The sequence below is a fragment of the Lepidochelys kempii genome, chromosome 4 (assembly GCF_965140265.1).
Source record: "Lepidochelys kempii isolate rLepKem1 chromosome 4, rLepKem1.hap2, whole genome shotgun sequence".
Taxonomy (NCBI): domain Eukaryota; kingdom Metazoa; phylum Chordata; order Testudines; family Cheloniidae; genus Lepidochelys; species Lepidochelys kempii.
The window spans coordinates 126,217,499-126,232,826 of record NC_133259.1 but is presented as its reverse complement, the minus strand read 5'-3'; the positions used below and the strand labels follow the sequence as shown (position 1 = coordinate 126,232,826).

The 15,328-nt window shown below is 39.9% G+C and overlaps 1 protein-coding gene across 2 annotated transcripts in view; it reads right to left on the bottom strand.

Moving 5' to 3' along the window:
* Positions 1 to 11,168: 11,168 nt before the first annotated feature.
* The window catches only part of RNF212 (ring finger protein 212), a 37,606-nt gene continuing 33,446 nt past the window's right edge, over positions 11,169 to 15,328 (bottom strand). For both annotated transcript variants that reach the window (XM_073342839.1, XM_073342840.1), the window contains one exon: positions 11,169 to 11,340. In XM_073342839.1, the coding sequence (XP_073198940.1) occupies positions 11,303 to 11,340 (38 nt within the window). In that variant the 3' untranslated portion in view covers positions 11,169 to 11,302. The remainder of the gene's footprint in view (positions 11,341 to 15,328) is intronic.

Below are 15,328 nucleotides of genomic sequence, written 5' to 3'. Positions count from 1 at the left end.
AGTAGGTCTCCTGGCCACTAGTGTGAATTAGAAAGGGTCTCCTGTTCAGGGGTATGTGGGAAGATGGAGATAACTATTCCAGAGCTCAAATGACATCAGGAAGTTTGGTGTTTTCATCTGAAACTCTCTTTGAGTTACAAAATACCCAATTACATCTCCACTTGCATGGGTGCAACTCCAACAGATGTCACTTGGAGCTGCACTCAAATAACTGAGGGCAGATTGGGGCCAAAAATATTTCTTGTTACATCAGATGCCTGATAGGACACAGACATTAACCTTAAAATATCAAATACAGTAAGAACTGTAGTCACTATTAAAAAGTCAACATTGCTACATATAATGAGAAATAACTACAGTATCTGATACCTCAGTGTGGCTGGCAACCATTACAACCATTCTATGCCTGAAAAGGAAGAATTACTAGTATTACTGCCCTGATAAAGAGCAGGTGTGAAACCACAGAAAAATCTCTTTTCTATGGAATGGATAAACAGTCCCACACATGGGCAGAAAACGGGATTAAAAAATCAATGTGATAATCCCAAAGCATATAAAAACAAAGTTCATGGCCTATGTGGATGGCCTCCAATTAGTCCCTGAATCACTGAAACCATCTTTCTTTCACCCTGGGACCTAAAAGGGCCTAACACAGACAAAAGGACTATCTGATTTGGGAGCCCCTTGGAACCATAATTCTCCAGGGATGATGAGATCTGGAAGGTTGAAAGTACCCAAAGTAGAGTAAAAAGTGTCTCTGACCTGAATATTATCAGCCAATATCTTCTCCTTTTAGGAACTCCCCTGTTGCCAAGAGGATTAAGGGAAGCCAAAATTATTTCCTGGCCTTGAACAGGGTGAATGGTGGGAGGGGATTTATTAGGAGACAGCTTCTGTTTAAGTCTCTACAGGAATTGGCCAGGGCTAAAGGCACATAATGCTGGTTTGCAGGTAGGGTACTTTCAGCCCTTTCTAACTTTTATTTTATCCATGCTGGCCTGGGAAAGAAACAAAATAGAGTTCTGTCTCAGAAGTCATGGAAGGAGTGAACTACTGAACTGCACTTCTTCAGATCAGAGGCCGATTAAGTGCTAGCTGAGAAAGGGAGTGTTATGGATAGACGGTGTCAAAAAATGCTGTACCCTGTTTAGTTACTCTCTCTTGTCAATCTTGTGATGAGATCTGACTGGCAGAACCTGAGAGTACAGAAATAAGCAGTGGCAATTTGGCATCTTAATCAGCTTGATTGTACAAAATGCTACTTGGCAAGCGTTAACTCACAGACTAAACGTTTGTCTGCTGCAGACTTCCCCTCCATTACAAAGTAATAAATAATTGAGAGGATTGTATGAGAGTGTCATCTTGTGAGAAAGGTAAGTGAGAAAACTACACAGGGAAAATGAAGTAACTTGGTGCAGACACTGCAAATAGCTGCTACACCTGTAACACAAGCAGTAATCCCAATGACATCTAGTAACTCATGATATACCACTCTAATTCGTTATAAAAATTATACTCATTTTTTTGTTTAAATGTATTAAAACACCCTCGGTTTATTGGAACTTTCCACCAAACGAAAATGGATAAGCACCCTATCATTCCTTCCCAAGGAAAATGGGAGGAAAACTCCATAACCTTCTTCTTACAGAGTTTACTCCCTCATTGTTCTGTTGGGGGAACATGGATCCCCTAGGATCACTGGGAGGTCTGGTTCCAGGCTGGCTCTGTGACATCCTAGGCCCCACTCCTTAGCAGCTCAGTGTAGCCATACTGACAAGTCTCAGGCAGTTGGTAGTTGCTCTTGGGAAGTGGAATCTCCCTTAAAGGAAGATTCCCCAGTACAGAAGGTATGGAAAGATAGCACAGCCAGGGGCCGTATTATTTTTCTGTGTGTTACTCTGGGGGGTTGAGGTGGACTGCCTAGCCTGGCCACTCCCCCCACAGATCCCAGACCCATGAACAGACTGCTATGGAAAAGATTCTGTGGGTCTCTTGATCACAGCTAGGTCCTAAGTTTGGTTTTGCTCTGAAAAGTGACTCTCTAAAACTGAAAAGGAGTACTTGTGGCACCTTAGAGACTAACCAATTTATTTGAGCATGAGCTTTCGTGAGCTGTAGCTCAAATAAATTGGTTAGTCTCTAAGGTGCCACAAGTCCTCCTTTTCTTTTTGCAAAGACAGACTTACACGGCTGTTACTCTGAAACCTCTCTAAAACTGGCACTGTGCAGTTCCACATTTATTATCTGTCAGCAAGCTCCAGATCAAATTTTCTCGGTTAACAAGTAAAAAGGTGCTTTTTTCTAACAGTCAACCTTGCAAATTCTACTTGAGATTGAAAACTCAAGCAGTGGTTTCTTTTCTGGCTTCCACATCCTCTACACTCAGTACTAAAGTAATTTAGTTAACAATTGTGCTGATAATATGCAAGGCAGAACAGACTCAAGCTCTTGCAGCTGCATGACTAACAAGGAAAAAATGGTAAAACTATAGATTTATCAGTAAAGAAGCAGATATGCTTTCCATACATATAGAGTTCAGATCTGTTGATTACAGGTTACTCATCTGTAACAAGTTTTTTCAGATAAAAGCTTGTACAACTCCACTTGGATACACATGCACTCTCCATGCTTTGCCAGGACCCTTCAGTAAGCTTTGGCTCTTGGGGCTGTGTATATGCTTCCTTCTATTACCAGATATTTGTGCCATTGCTTGTTTGGACCTGAGAGTGTATAAAGAGGTGTGGTGCTGTCCTGTTCCTTCCATTACCTGAAAGTCCATTACCTAGCCTAGCGTGGGGGACAGGGCAGGTCATGTGGATCTGCACATGAAATCAACTAAAAAGCCCTCCGGATACAGGTGAGTAACCTGTTCTTCTCCACTGAGTATTGCCTGAACAAATCCCTATCTCTTTCTTTGTTTCACCCACATTACATCTTGTCCACTTCGGGCCAGGTTCTCTTGAAATCAGTGGAAGTTAGGCTCTTGGGCCAGATTTTTACAGGTATTTAGGTGCCTAAAGATGCAGTAGGCACCTTGTGGGATTTTCAGAAGTGCTCGGCATCTAGGCCCCATTGATTTCAACAGGAATTAGGCAAGTAGGCACTTTTCAAAATCTCACTCCTACTGCATCTTAAGCTACCTAAATGCCTTTAAAAAATCTGGCCCTCAGATCTTAAACTCTTTGGGGGAAGGGTCATTTACTATATATCTGTACAGTGCCTAGTATAATGGGGCTATTGGTGTAACTGTACAAATAATATAAATAATAAATATTATGCAAAGGGCACCATTTGAAGCTTTTTACTAGGGCTGCCAATTAATCGCAGTTAACTCGTGATTAACTCAAAAATTAATCGTGATTAATCACAGTTTTTATCATATTGTTAAACAATAGAATACCAATTGAAATTTATTAAATATTTTGGATGTTTTTCTACATTTCATATATATTGTATTCTGTGTTGTAATTGAAATCAAAGTATATATTATTTTTTATTACAAATATTTACACTGTAAAAATGATAAACAAAAGAAATAGTATTTTTTATTTCATACAAGTACTTTATGTAATCTCTTGGTCATGAAAGTGCTACTTACAAATGTAGATTTTTTTTTGTTACATAATTGCACTCAAAAACAAAACAATGGAAAACTTCAGAGCCTACAAGTTCACTCTGAACTGAAGTTCCTACTTCTTGTTCAACCCATTGCTAAGACAAAAGAGTTTGTTTACATTTACAGGCTCTCTTCTTACAATGCTGCCCTTTTCTTATCTACAATGTCACCAGAAAGTGAGAACAGACATTTGCATGGCACTTTTGTAGCCAGCATTGCAAGGTATTTCCGTGCCAGATATGCTAAACATTTGTATGCCCCTTCATGCTTCAGCCACCATTCTAGAGGACATGCTTCCATGCTGATGATGCTCACTAAAAAAATAATGTGTTGATTAAATTTGTGAATGAACTTCTTGGGGGAGAATTGTATGTCCCCTGCTCTGTTTTACCTGCATTCTGCCATATATTTCATGTTATAGCAATCTCGGATGATGACCCAGCACATGTTCATTTTAAGAACACTTTCACTGCAGATTTGACAAAACACAAAGAAGGTACCAATGCGAGATTTCTAAACATAGCTACAGCACTTGACCCAAAGTTTAAAAATCTGAAGTGCCTTCCAAAATCTGAGAGGGACAAGGTGTAGAGGAGCATACTTTCAGAAATCTTAAAAGAGCAATGCTCTGATGCGGAAACTACAGAACCTGAACCACCAAAAAAGAAAATCAACTTCTGCTTGTGGCATCTGACTCAGATAATGAAAATGAACATGCATTGGTCCGCACTGCTTTGGATTATTATTGAGCAGAACCCATCATCAGCATGGACGCATGTCCCCTGGAATGGTGGTTGAAGCATGAAGGGACATATGAATCTTTAGCAAATCTGGCACATAAATATCTTGCAATGCCAGCTACAACAGTGCCATGAGAATGCCTGTTCTCGCTTTCTAGTGACATTGTGAGCAAGAAGAGGGCAGCATTATCTCCAAATATAAACAAACTTGTTTGTCTGAGCGATTGGCTGAACAAGAAGTAGGACTCAGTGGTCTTGTAGGCTCTAAAATTTTATACTGTTTTATTTTTGAAGGCAGGTTTTTTGTACATAATTCTACATTTGTAAGTTCAACTTTCATGATAAAGAGATTGCACTACAGTACTTGTATTAGGTGAACTGAAAATACTATTTTTTTTTGTTTTTTTACAGTGCAAATACTTGTAATCCAAAATAAATGTAAAGTGAGCACTTCGTATTTGTATTGTAATTGAAATCAATATATTTGAAAATGTAGAAAACATCCAAAACTATTTAAATAAATGGTATTCTATTATTGTTTAACAGTGCAATTAATCACAATTAATTTTTTTAATCCCTTTTTAATTTAAAAATCCCTAATTTTTACCTTACTGGATTGTTCCACTCTTCAAGTTTTGCAGAGAAGTGCCTGTGGCAACATCAAAACTAAAAACAGAGTAAAAAACAATCAGTAGTTGAACTTTACACTCTACCCTAAACTATACTACAGTAAATAAAGGAAGAAAATACACACAATAAGATGTGTGATTGAGAGAAAGCAGAAAGAGGAAGCTAGGGAGGTTCTGATCAGATACTCCTGCCTCTCAAAGAAACTGAAGAACAGGGTAGGGTTGTGGCTCTTGAGATCCACTTGAGCTCACACCTTTGTTTGAGTACCTCAAAAAAGTATGAGACTGCAGGGGACTGACGATGCAAGTCAAGCTCCTTCTTTTGTGCAGGGAGGAGCTAAAATCCTGGATGCAAGGCATAGGGAAGTGCTGGTACCAAAAGCAGCACTATATAATGGTGGGTGTAAAAAAGAGCTTTTTTTTTTGCAGCTGATTTATTGGTTGGCCAGGTAAATTTGCTCCTGTTTAAATATTTGTTGTTTAAATGTTGCTGGGTATACTGTGCTGTTTTAAGATTCACTTTTAAGATTTACTTACATCAAAATAAATATACATCCAAAAGGAGTTGGAGTGAGGATAGGGCCATGCCTCAGATACCCCGTCCTATATTTAGTAGCAAAGGAAAGCCAGCGCTGGAAAGAGTGCATGTTACACTCCTTTTAAAAAGAATTAGTAGTGCCACCTCAGAGTGCTCCCAACTGCCACTGGAGGTTCCTATGGCTGGTACAGTACATTTTCACACACACACAATTGCAACTGACAACTGAAACTCAAAAAGACACAATTTAGCCCTTTTGTAGAATTTGTATTTAAGTAAGGAATACAGAGCTGAAATTCATAGAATTGTAGCTAAAAAGCCCAGACTAAAAACTCTTAGGTCATTCAGGCTGGCCCCTGCATTTTTCAGAACGATACACTACATCATTCCCACCAACATCTTATCTCATGTATTCTTGAATATCCACAGTGATGGTGCCTTGACCCTATCCCCTGGGAGTCTACTCCATTGCCAAATTATTCTGTTAAGAATGTTTTCCTATATCTAGCCTAAATATTTCTCTCCTTCACGTCACTGCTCCTTGCCCTACCAGTGCCACTAATTCTCTGCTTCCATTGCTATTATTACCTTTAAGGTATTTGTAGACTATAGATCATGCTCTCTCAGAGTATTTTTTCTGAATTTAAATATAGTCCCTTCAGTCACTTCTTGTATGTTTTATCTTCAAAGCCTTGTATCATTTTGTTGCCTTTCTCTGTATGATTTCTAGCTTGCCTAAACATTCTCTGAAGTGAGGGAACCAGAACACTTCACAGCTTTTATACTAGCAAGCCATGAATTGCCTACAAAAATCTGATGACTGAAATTATTTTGTTTAAAGGTAATTTAGCACCCTCTGGTGTACCGTTGCTCTATTGCAAATTTCATTTTAGAGGAAGAAGAGTGAAATATCCAGAGAAACAATACTGTATACGTTTTCATGTTAATGTTTGTGAAGCAATAGTTATGGGTGGTTCAGCAGTTTTATTATTTATGTTTGTATTCAGGAACTTATGGCTCATTGGAAAACTGCTCAGGACGGCAACATGTGGCTAAAAGTTAAACTTCCATTGACTTCAATAGAAGATGCTTAAATATGAGCATAATGTTTAGATCTTTCTGTTCAGTGTATTACAGAGAACACCTTCCTGATTATTTTAGACATTCTCTTTTAAATATTTTAATCATTTTTGTGTTGTACAATGCTAAAAAAACACAAACAAAAAACGGCAACATGGAAGTTAACCAATTTAAGATACTCCTTTTTTCCTTTGCTTACGCCACACATGGTTTCCATTAAAAAAAAATAATTTTTGCAAGTAATTAGTCTGTATTGTAAATAAGATCCACTATGATGTTGTTGTTGTGGTTTTAAATTTCACATGACCTAATTATAAGCTCTTGAATAATGCACATACACAGTTTAAGTTCTCATCAATCTTGAGCCCACAGGCACCTATTAAGAATATTTCCCAAAATTTGCAGCCTCTGTCAATGCCATTTATTAATTTTGAATCAAACTGGATTTACCTTTCCTCTCCCTTTAAACTCATTATCACTGCTGAAGGTAGGGTTGGACTGGCAGCCACCAAGTGGACTAGATGATAGCTTTTGACCAATTTATAATATGGAGCAATTTGTAGCAGAACCATAAATAATATAAGCCCTCCATTCTATTCCCAAATCCCTGTCAACATCAATGTTAAAAAAAAAAAAAAATTCCCCAAACCTTCCCCAATCAGTGTTTTGACTTTGAAAGGGTAGATGCGCCAGGGACTCCATGACATCCAATAGGAACTTAGCTAGTGCTATTGATTTTACGTGGAAGGCACCCATATACTTCAGGGATGGGAAGCAGTATAAAACTCTAAGATAGATACTACCCTAGTAAGGGGTTCCAGGCGTATTTTCCCCCGATAAAGTGTTCTGAAAATATGCTATGCTTGCAATATGGTGCAACTTGGTGCAATATGGCACATTTCATTAAGTAAATTACTTTTCAGAAGTATTACTAAGATCGAGAGAGAAACTCAAACTGTGTGGGTGAGCATTCCTATAGAAGTTAGGCTGCTGCCTGGGAAAAGGAGTGAGGGAAGAGAGGACTCAGGCTGCCTCCTTCAAGGCCGTGTGTGTGTTGGGAAGAGGAACTTCATGTTGAGCACCAAAAGTTTTGCTGCTGCCTAGGGTGACCAGATGTCCCGATTTTATAGGGACACTCGCGATTTTTGGGTCTTTTTCTTATATAGGCTCCTATTCCTTCCCCCCCCCCCCACACACACCCCGTCCCGATTTTTCACATTTGCTGTCTGGTCACCCTACTGCTGCCTGAGGGGAAGAGGAGGATCACAGGCCTTCCTCGCTATATGCTGCCTTTTACCACGCAGGCCTAACTGGGGGCCTAAGAACTCCTCTGAAGGGTAAGAAGATTCGCTAAAGGAAACCAGCAGGGCGATAGTGCTACCATCCAAAAGGTAGAAGGGGACAAGCTTGGCTGAGGCACAGTTTAGTTAGTCATTTTTCATTATAAAAGTAAACTATGTAAATATGGTACCTTCCTACTCACACAATCTGCTCCCTGTGTGTATTCAGAGTCACACCTGCTTATTTTAATGACAGAAGTAAGTTTTTACTACTTTTAATTACTGTCAACTCTGCAGAATCAACAGCTCTAAGAGTGAACTGGATTCTTTCCAGATGTGTTCAACATCAACAAAACTGTTAAGTAAGTTCCATTTGAAGAGCCAACTGTGCAATGTCATTGTGTTCCATTCTGCCTTCAGTTACACCTGTGCAATTCCACAGAAAGCAATGAAGTTCAACAGTTATAACAAAGGGCAGAATTTGGCTTTCAGAAGCCAGAAAGAACACAGCTTGACTTTCAGATCCCAGGATGAATTTGCAGTGAGATGAAATGGCAGTTCAGAAAAATATTTTTTACTTGTACTCTGAAATAATCTGATATGGAAATCATTGACACCTATTTAGTATGGGAGCTTGCAATGCCATTTTTATGACTTCACCTCTCAGAGGTATTGTAAGCAGAGTGGAAGTATGTCAATTACTGGTAATTTTCATTATAATCCTTTGTTTTTATGTTAATATCTTTCTAAATCATTCAGTTTGGGATAAAATTCTGCCTGAAGATGGATTATTTGGAAATCTTTTCTGCTATTTGAGTTAGAGGAGAGTGGGGACAAAACTTTAAAATAAATAAAGTAACATAATATTAGTCACACATTTCTGAACATGTCTGCAATAAAAACATCTCAAATGTGTAGCTTGAAACTTGTTATGGACATAAGCCTCCAATTTCTTCACTGGCCTCTTGGCTCCTCTGTGCAACCTGCTCTATATCTTTAGAGCTTTGTGCCCCTAGAAGCCTATCCTGAGTTTTGTCCAGAAAATCCTCAGTTTCTCGTATGCAACACAGGGTCGTTATCTGTTGCTCCAGACCTTCAATCTTCTCTTCCAATATGGAGACCAGCTGGCACTTTGTACAGACAAAGTCGCTTCTGTCCTGTGGAAGAAAGACAAACATGGCACATCCAGTGCAGGTAACAACAGCTGAACCGCCCCCTTCCATATCACCTTCCTACTATGAGCTTCCTCAGAGCAGTTTGCAAGACGTAAGCCTCACTGGGCTCACTCCAGGCGAACTCCCAGGCAAACTCCTGCTGTGAGCTGCTCTGCTGTCCCCCGCTGCTCAGCTGCTTCGCCGCCGCTCAGCTGGTTCACGAAGCTCTGGCTATTTTTAAACAGCCAGGCTTCCCTGACGCAAACAAACAGACACTCTAATGCCTGCCCCCTGCAGGCTAGCAGCCAATCAGACACTCACTCAGGCTCTCAGTCCTAGACAAATTGGAGGATTCCTAGACAAATTGGAGGATTGGGCCAAAAGAAATCTGATGAGGTTCAATAAGGATAAGTGCAGGGTCCTGCACTTAGGATGGAAGAATCCAATGCACCGCTACAGACTAGGGACCGAATGGCTAGGCAGCAGTTCTGCGGAAAAGGACCTAGGGGTGACAGTGGACGAGAAGCTGGATATGAGTCAGCAGTGTGCCCTTGTTGCCAAGAAGGCCAATGGCATTTTGGGATGTATAAGTAGGGGCATAGCGAGCAGATCGAGGGATGTGATCGTTCCCCTCTATTCGACATTGGTGAGGCCTCATCTGGAGTACTGTGTCCAGTTTTGGGCCCCACACTTCAAGAAGGATGTGGATAAATTGGAGAGAGTCCAGCGAAGGGCAACAAAAATGATTAGGGGACTGGAACACATGAGTTATGAGGAGAGGCTGAGGGAGCTGGGATTGTTTAGCCTGCAGAAGAGAAGAATGAGGGGGGATTTGATAGCTGCTTTCAACTACCTGAAAGGGGGTTCCAAAGAGGATGGCTCTAGACTGTTCTCAATGGTAGCAGATGACAGAACGAGGAGTAATGGTCTCAAGTTGCAGTGGGGGAGGTTTAGATTGGATATTAGGAAAAACTTTTTCACTAAGAGGGTGGTGAAACACTGGAATGCGTTACCTAGGGAGGTGGTAGAATCTCCTTCCTTAGAGGTTTTTAAGGTCAGGCTTGACAAAGCCCTGGCTGGGATGATTTAACTGGGAATTGGTCCTGCTTCGAGCAGGGGGTTGGACTAGATGACCTTCAGGGGTCCCTTTCAACCCTGATATTCTATGATTCTATGATTCTATGATAAGCCTCAATGAAGCCTTTACTTGGTTTGAAAAAATGTTTTTTCAATGTATCATTTATGGCAATAGAAAATTGTGTATTGAATTGAAATGGGCTGACCCAGATGTACTTAAAACTGGATGCTGTCAAAATTGGAATTGAGATTTTTATTCAAACCAGGGTAGCAGTTTGGATCCAAATTCAGACCAAGCATCTGAACTAAAATGGTGGAAATTTCATAAGAACAGCTGTTCTTACAAGACCAAGAGCTGTTCTCAAAAGACCTCTATCACCCAGGCACCCTGCTGGTCTCCAGACCCCCATTCATTATTGCAGTGTTTTATCAGGGTAGCAGACAGACTTCCAGTCTCTTCATGGGACTACCTGCTGCTCTTCCCCCACTTTACTCTCTGCTGCCTGGCAAGTGAGGAGTGCCAACCAAATCCAGTGGTGGACTTTGTGGAGTGTTGAATCTCTTACTTTATTATATTCATGGGCACAGCAGTGCCTGCCAGAATTTAAAATCCCAGAAAATTTGTGCATTTCTCTAGTGGAAGCTAACAGTGGTCTTCTGAATAGGAATCTAGATCTGGAATCCTGGATTCAAATACCACCAACTATTAAGATGTTAGGATCTGGAGTTTTGATTTAGACCCATCTCTAATACAGAGCATGCACACAATAGTGTATATGTGCACAACCATTTAAACAAATATGCACTTTGAAGCTACTCATATACAGAGCTAGTTTGGCAATTCAGAGAATTTATAAGCTCTCACCAACAGAAGAGTACTTTAAAGAAGTGCTTATTGAATATGCAGTCATGTTAGTCTTGATGCCTGGTTACAAAAGCGTGAATATTTATGCAATACATTTTTGGTCAAAGATTTTAAGACCAGTAAAACATTTTCCATTTCCATTTAAAAGAACTGTGGATTTTAATTAGCAATATTATTTTAAGAGTGCTTTCACCAAGGTGACCAGTTTGTTGTTTTATTCCAACATTACATTTTATAGAAATTACATATACTCTCCGATTTATACAAGCCAGTGGAGGGTTTCTCCAGATGTTTATTGAACAATATAGATTGCAGACATTTGCTTATCTTTCTACTGAATGTCCTCCAAGATTAGTAGATCCTATAAGGAATATTTAAAAATACAAAGGTATAAATATTTTTACATAAAGCTAAAGAATCATTGCATTCATTTAAGTAAAATCTATTTTGTTAAGAAAAATAATAAAAAAATCAAAAATGAAAAATCATTATAAATATTAATATAAAAAACAAACATAAAGGAACACATGTTGCTGTGAATTTTGGCAAAGCTGTTTCTATGTATGCAAGTGCAAATATGGTAAGTGATTTTACAGGGAACATGAAAATAAGTGTCAGTGCACTTGTGAACAGGATTGAGCCCCATACTTAGAATTAGGATTCTAATTGTTTAAAAGATGCTAAGGTAAGACTCTCATCTCAGTTATACCAATGAACAGAAGCATTATTCAGAGAAACCGTATTACACTACATTTAAATTACTGGATTTACACCAGAAACTGAGATCAAATCCTTGTTCCTTTAATTGAAGCTCAAGATATCTTTCCATGATTACATGTCCAGTTTTCTACCCAATCCTCTATCACCCATTTTTCCCGAATCCATCACATGCATATGTCATTTCACAAGCCAGATCATAGCCCACGGAAGACATTTCTGGGGCAAATTGCATAATGCTTTTGGAAGATATGGGGGTTCAACAATTAAGGTCAATTTAATCTTTCATTCTTTCTGGCTTGTCATATTTCCAAAACTGCTTGGCCTACAAACTCCAAATTTTTCTGACTGTTGGTCTTGGGGACAGAATGGTGCTTCTAACTAGCTTTGGGAAGGAAGCTTGCAATTTTACATCTGAATTGCAATTTTTGAATATATCATAAATAGGGCTGTCAAGTGATTAAAAAAATTAATTGTGATTAATCACACAATTTAAAAAATGTATCATGATTAATCGCACAGTTAAACAATAATAGAATACCATTTATTTAAATATTTTTGGATGTTTTCTACATTTTCAAATATATTGATTTCAATTACAACACAGGATACAAAGTGTACAGTGTTCACTTTATATTTATTTTTATTACAAATATTTGCACTGTAAAAAACAAGAAATAGTATATTTCTATTCACCTAATACAAGTACTGTAGTTCAATCTCTTTCTCATGAAAGTTGAACTTACAAATGTAGAATTATGTAAAAAAATAACTGCATTCAAAAATAAAACAATGTAAAACTTTAGAACCTACTAGTTCACTCAGTCCTACTTCAGCCAATTGCTCAGACAAACAAGTTTGGTTACAATTTGCAAGAGATAATGCTGCCCATGTCTTGTTTACAATGTCACCTGAAAGTGAGAACAGGCATTCACATGGCACTGTTGTAGCTGGCATCGCAAAATATTTACGTGCCAGATGCACTAAAGATTCATATGTCCCTTCATGCTTCAACCACCATTCCAGAATATATGCATCCATGCTGATGACGGCTTCTGCTCGATAACGATCCAAAGCAGAGCGGTTAATTTTCATCAACCGAGTCAAAAGCCACCAACAGAAGGTTGATTTTCTTTTTTGGTAGTTCAGGTTCTGTAGTTTCCGCATTGGAGTGTTGCTCTTTTAAGACATCTGAAAGCATTCTCCACACCTCTCAGATTTTGGAAGGGACTTCAGATTCTTAAACCTTGGGTCGAGTGCTTTATCTATTCTTAGAAATCTCACATTGGTACTATCATAAATATAAGGAGAAGGGTAACCACCTTTCTGTCCACAGTGCTATAAAATCCCTCCTGGCCAGAGGCAAAACCTTTTCACCTGTAAAGGGTTAAGAAGGTAAAATAACCTCGCTGGCACCTGACCAAAATGACCAATGAGGAGACAAGATACTTTCAAAGCTGGAGTGGGGGGACTAAAGGGTCTGTCTGTCTGTGTGATGCTTTTGCCGGGAACAGATCAGGAATGCAGCTCAGAACTCCTGTAAAAAGTTAGTAAGTAATCTAGCTAGAAATGCGTTAGATTTACTTTTGTTCAATGGCTGGTAAAGTAGGCTGTGCTGAATGGAATGTATATTCCTGTTTTTGTGTCTTTTTGTAACTTAAGGTTTTGCCTAGAGGGATTCTCTAGGTTTTGCATCTGATTACTCTGTAAGGTATTTACCATCCTGATTTTACAGAGGTGATTCTTTTACCTTTTCTTTAATTAAAATTCTTCTTTTAAGAACCCGATTGATTTTTCATTGTTCTTAAGATCCAAGGGTTTGGGTCTGTGTTCACCCGTTCAAACTGGTGAGGATTTTTATCAAGCCTTCCCCAGGAAAGGGGATGTAGGGCTTGGGGGGATATTTTGGTGGGAAGACATCTCCAAGTGGTCTCTTTCCCTGTTCTTTGTTTAACACACTTGGTGGTGGCAGCATAGGGTTCAAGGACAAGGCAAAGTTTGTACCTTGAGGAAGTTTTTAACCTAAGCTGGTAAGAATAAGCTTAGGGGGTCTTTCATGCAGGTCCCCACATCTGTACCCTAGAGTTCAGAGTGGGGAAGAAACCTTGACAGGTACCTTCTTTGTGTTTTGTCAAATCTGCTGTGAAAGTGTTCTTAAAACGAACATGTGCTGGGTCATCATCCGAGACTGCTATAACATGAAATATATGGCAGAATGCGGGTAAAACAGAGCAGGGGACATACAATTCTCCCCCAAGGAATTCAGTCACAAATTTAATTAACGCATTATTTTTTTAACGAGCATTATCAGCACGGAAGCATGTCCTCTGGAATGGTGGCCGAAGCATGAAGGGGCATACGAATGTTTAGCATACCTGCCACATAAATACTTTGCAATGCCGGCTACAAAAGTGCCATGTGAACGCCTTTTCTCACTTTCAGGTGACATTGTAAATAAGAAGCAGTCAGCAGTATCTCCGAATGAAGGCGCTGGGAACGCACCTTGACCTGAAGTGGAGCACCCACAGGGACATCTCTTGAAGAAGAACTTTCTCTTCCTCTTGAATCCCCCCCTTCTCTCCTTATTTTCTGTCTCCCCAAGTGTCATCACTTCTCTCTCTTCCATCTTTGGACTCCTTTCTTCCTTCTTTCTCTTACCTGCTAATTATTCTACCCCATCCTTTCTGAATTCCTTCCAGTCCTCCATGCTCAGTCCCAGGGGCTCTCATTCATCAGCTCCTCCATTAGTTCCCCCCAGCTCCTATCCAGATCACTACCAGTTCTTTTTTTTCCTTGACTCTCAGGATCTCCTGGTTTCTTTTCCACACAGTTCCTCTTCCTCCTCAGGACCTCCCAACTGCCACTCACTCTCCAGCAACATCCTATCCATCCTTCCAACTACTACCTACAGACCCTTCAGTTCATTACACACACTCCCTCAGTTTATCCCCACCACTACTGTTCATCCCTGCACTAAGAGATTCTCTCTACCTACTCCAGACATTCCTAAATTCATTACTGAAGGTTCACAGCTGAAACCCTCCTCTGTCTCTTCAGGGTTCCCATTCAGGCCTACATTTAATACCTTTGACCTCCCAGGGCCTCTAGTTCATCTCTTCAGAATACTCCTACCACATTTGTACCTCCAGTTCACCTGGTTCATTACTCTTCCCCAGGTCCTATAGAACTCCTTCCAGGATACCCCCTTATGTGCTCTGTTTTCTTTCCCTAGCCCTTACCATAACTGAAACTTTGGAGGAAGGAAGGTTTTGATGTTACCACTGGTGATGCTGGGGAAGAGGAGGGTGGGGGAAGGGAGGTACCAGAGCTGGCACTAGCTTCTCCCTGCTACTATCTGGGTGCCAACTGCAGAAGGACCATAAACAGCCTCATGTTGTCCAGCATCTGAAGCCCCAATAATCCGTAGACACCAAGTGCATGCTATTTATGAAAACTAAACTGCAGCCAATTACAACCACTCGCTCTTGCATGTTTATCATCTGCATCTGCAGTTTCTTCAAGAAGGTAAGGCCACCACTGCTGTTGATTTCAAGACTTTCAGACCATGCCTACACTGCAATTAAACACCTGCGGCTGACCTGGCTCATGGGGTTCAGGTTGCAGGGGTGAAA